Raw genomic sequence first — 2,151 nt, 5'->3', positions numbered from 1 at the left:
TGAATGTGTGTAAAATTACTTTATATATATAGTGCATCAAAAGTTCAAAATTAATATTTTTTTAAATATTTAGATAACAAATTTTAAATAATGTAAAAATGTTGTTGTATTAAAGAAAATAGTTTTATTTCCTTTCTTTTGGAGGTGAATTGAAGCAAGATGCATGTGTAATGGACTACCTTGTGGCCTTCCCATAGTTGTTTGACTCTGCTATTTGGCAAATTCAATTCAACAAGACGACTATAAGGTTCAAATAAAGGCAAAGAAGAGAAAGGATAACCATGCCATAAAAGATACCGCAAGTCGTTGGAAAGAAAATTGAGTTCTCCAGAAATATTTTCATGATATAATATGAGTAATTTCAGTTCCTTCATGTTTGACAGTCTGTTAATTCTCAACTGATTAGAGATGCCATCTTTATTACTCAAAACTATGGCTTTAACATTATTGTTTGTTCCCTGAAAAACAAGAATAAATATATATTACCAAATAAAATAAGAATGTAAGTGCTCAAATTAATTAAAATAAAATGTTAAAACTTTCTATATTAGAAAAATTATGGAATCTAAATTCTGCAAGGTGATGACTAGTTATTAGTGGTTACCGTTTCTGAAGTTAAGGCATTTTCAAAATCCTTGTAAAGCCACAATCTATTCCAAGATTCTGGGTTTTCTGGATAATTGTTTCTAACCATTTTCCTCCCAAATTCTTGTAACATTTTATGCATATGAATTTCCTTGTTTTGAATGGTAATGAGTGATTTCTTCAAGATGGCAGGAATTCCAATGCTAGAGAATAATTCACAACTATCTAGAATCTGCTTTACATGCTCCTCCCTCTCCCCATGGAAGAAACAAGCAATATGCAAAAATATTTCTTTCTCATTTGGACGTAGTTCTTCAAAACTTATTTGAAAAATGTCCAAAATTGCTTTGTTTGGATTTTTTTCTCAAGCTCTCAAAGGCATGTTCCCATTCAAAAATAGTAGCATCTCGTGTCCTGAAGAAAGATCCTAGAGATTTGATGGCTAATGGAAGACCTTGAGCATATTCTAGTATCTCAGGAACTAGCTCCATACAACCACTGTTCCTTGATTTGTCTTTGAAGGCTTGTCTTAAGAAAAGTTCATAAGCATCATTGTAATCCAGTAGTGAAACCTTGTGAATTTCATCTGCTCCATAAACTTTTAGAATATGTTCATCTCTGGTGGTTATGATGATTCTACTTCCTATTCCAAGCAATTTAGGACTTATACCCAATTTTTGTAATAACTGCTCCAGTTTGTCAACATTGTCAAGCACTATAAGGACCTTATGATTTGGAGATAGTCTTTTCCTTATGAAACCAGATAGTTCGAAAAGACTATGTATCTCTAAATTTGCTTCATTTGAAATTTGGTGAAGAATTTTTTGCTGTAAACCTATGGCGTCGCCATCTCTGTAAATTTGGCTTACGTTCTCAATGAAACAACAAACATCAAAGTGATCAAAGATTGTGTCATACAAGACTGAAGCATAAGTTGTCTTTCCGATTCCATCCATGCCACAAATTCCAAGAACTCGAAAATCATCTTCATCATCTGATGAATGCAATTTTAGTAGATTTTCTAAACATTCTATACGAGGTTGTATCCCAACTAGGCCATCACTAGACTTTGAGAATTTATGACCTAATCTATTCATCACCATCTTAATGATATTTTCAATCTCTTGAAATTTTGGCCTGAGAGGAAACAGAAAAACCGAACAATGATTACATAAAAACTTTTTAATTTTAATATATTGATAACCAGAGTAAAAAAATTTTATACAATTAGATTTAGGAGTGGAAACACCATAATTTCAAAAATAATAGCAGGTAGGGATAAAGCAGGTATTCGCAAGAGAGAGTTAATGTTTAACATTTTACTACGTAAGAGCGAAAAGGGTTTGATGTAAATTATTGTTGGGCAAGACAAGATTGGATAGGGCAAAAAGTCACTTCTACCCGTCCCATTCTCACCCCTAATTAGATTGGATAATGCTAGGTAGAAAAAAAAAAGTCAGAACTTGCTATATTTAGCATTAATTAATTGTCGCAACAACTAATAAATGTTAAATAAGACAAGTTATGACTTTTTTTGATTGATTTTCTTTGGTTACCAAATATTTT

General features: G+C 31.8%; 1 protein-coding gene across 1 annotated transcript in view; it reads right to left on the bottom strand.

Moving 5' to 3' along the window:
- LOC107613352 (TMV resistance protein N) overlaps window positions 1-2,151 on the bottom strand; it is a 10,300-nt gene that overhangs the window by 1,951 nt on the left and 6,198 nt on the right. The window contains exons 5-6 of the mRNA XM_016315317.2: window positions 605-1,722; window positions 180-458 (exon numbers count right to left, since the gene is read on the bottom strand). Of these exons, the coding sequence (XP_016170803.1) occupies window positions 900-1,722 (823 nt within the window). The 3' untranslated portion in view covers window positions 180-458; window positions 605-899. The remainder of the gene's footprint in view (window positions 1-179; window positions 459-604; window positions 1,723-2,151) is intronic.

The sequence above is a fragment of the Arachis ipaensis genome, chromosome B08 (assembly GCF_000816755.2).
Source record: "Arachis ipaensis cultivar K30076 chromosome B08, Araip1.1, whole genome shotgun sequence".
Taxonomy (NCBI): Eukaryota; Viridiplantae; Streptophyta; class Magnoliopsida; order Fabales; family Fabaceae; genus Arachis; species Arachis ipaensis.
The sequence above is the reverse complement of the archived record's forward strand: the minus strand, read 5'-3'. Positions and strand labels throughout refer to the sequence as shown.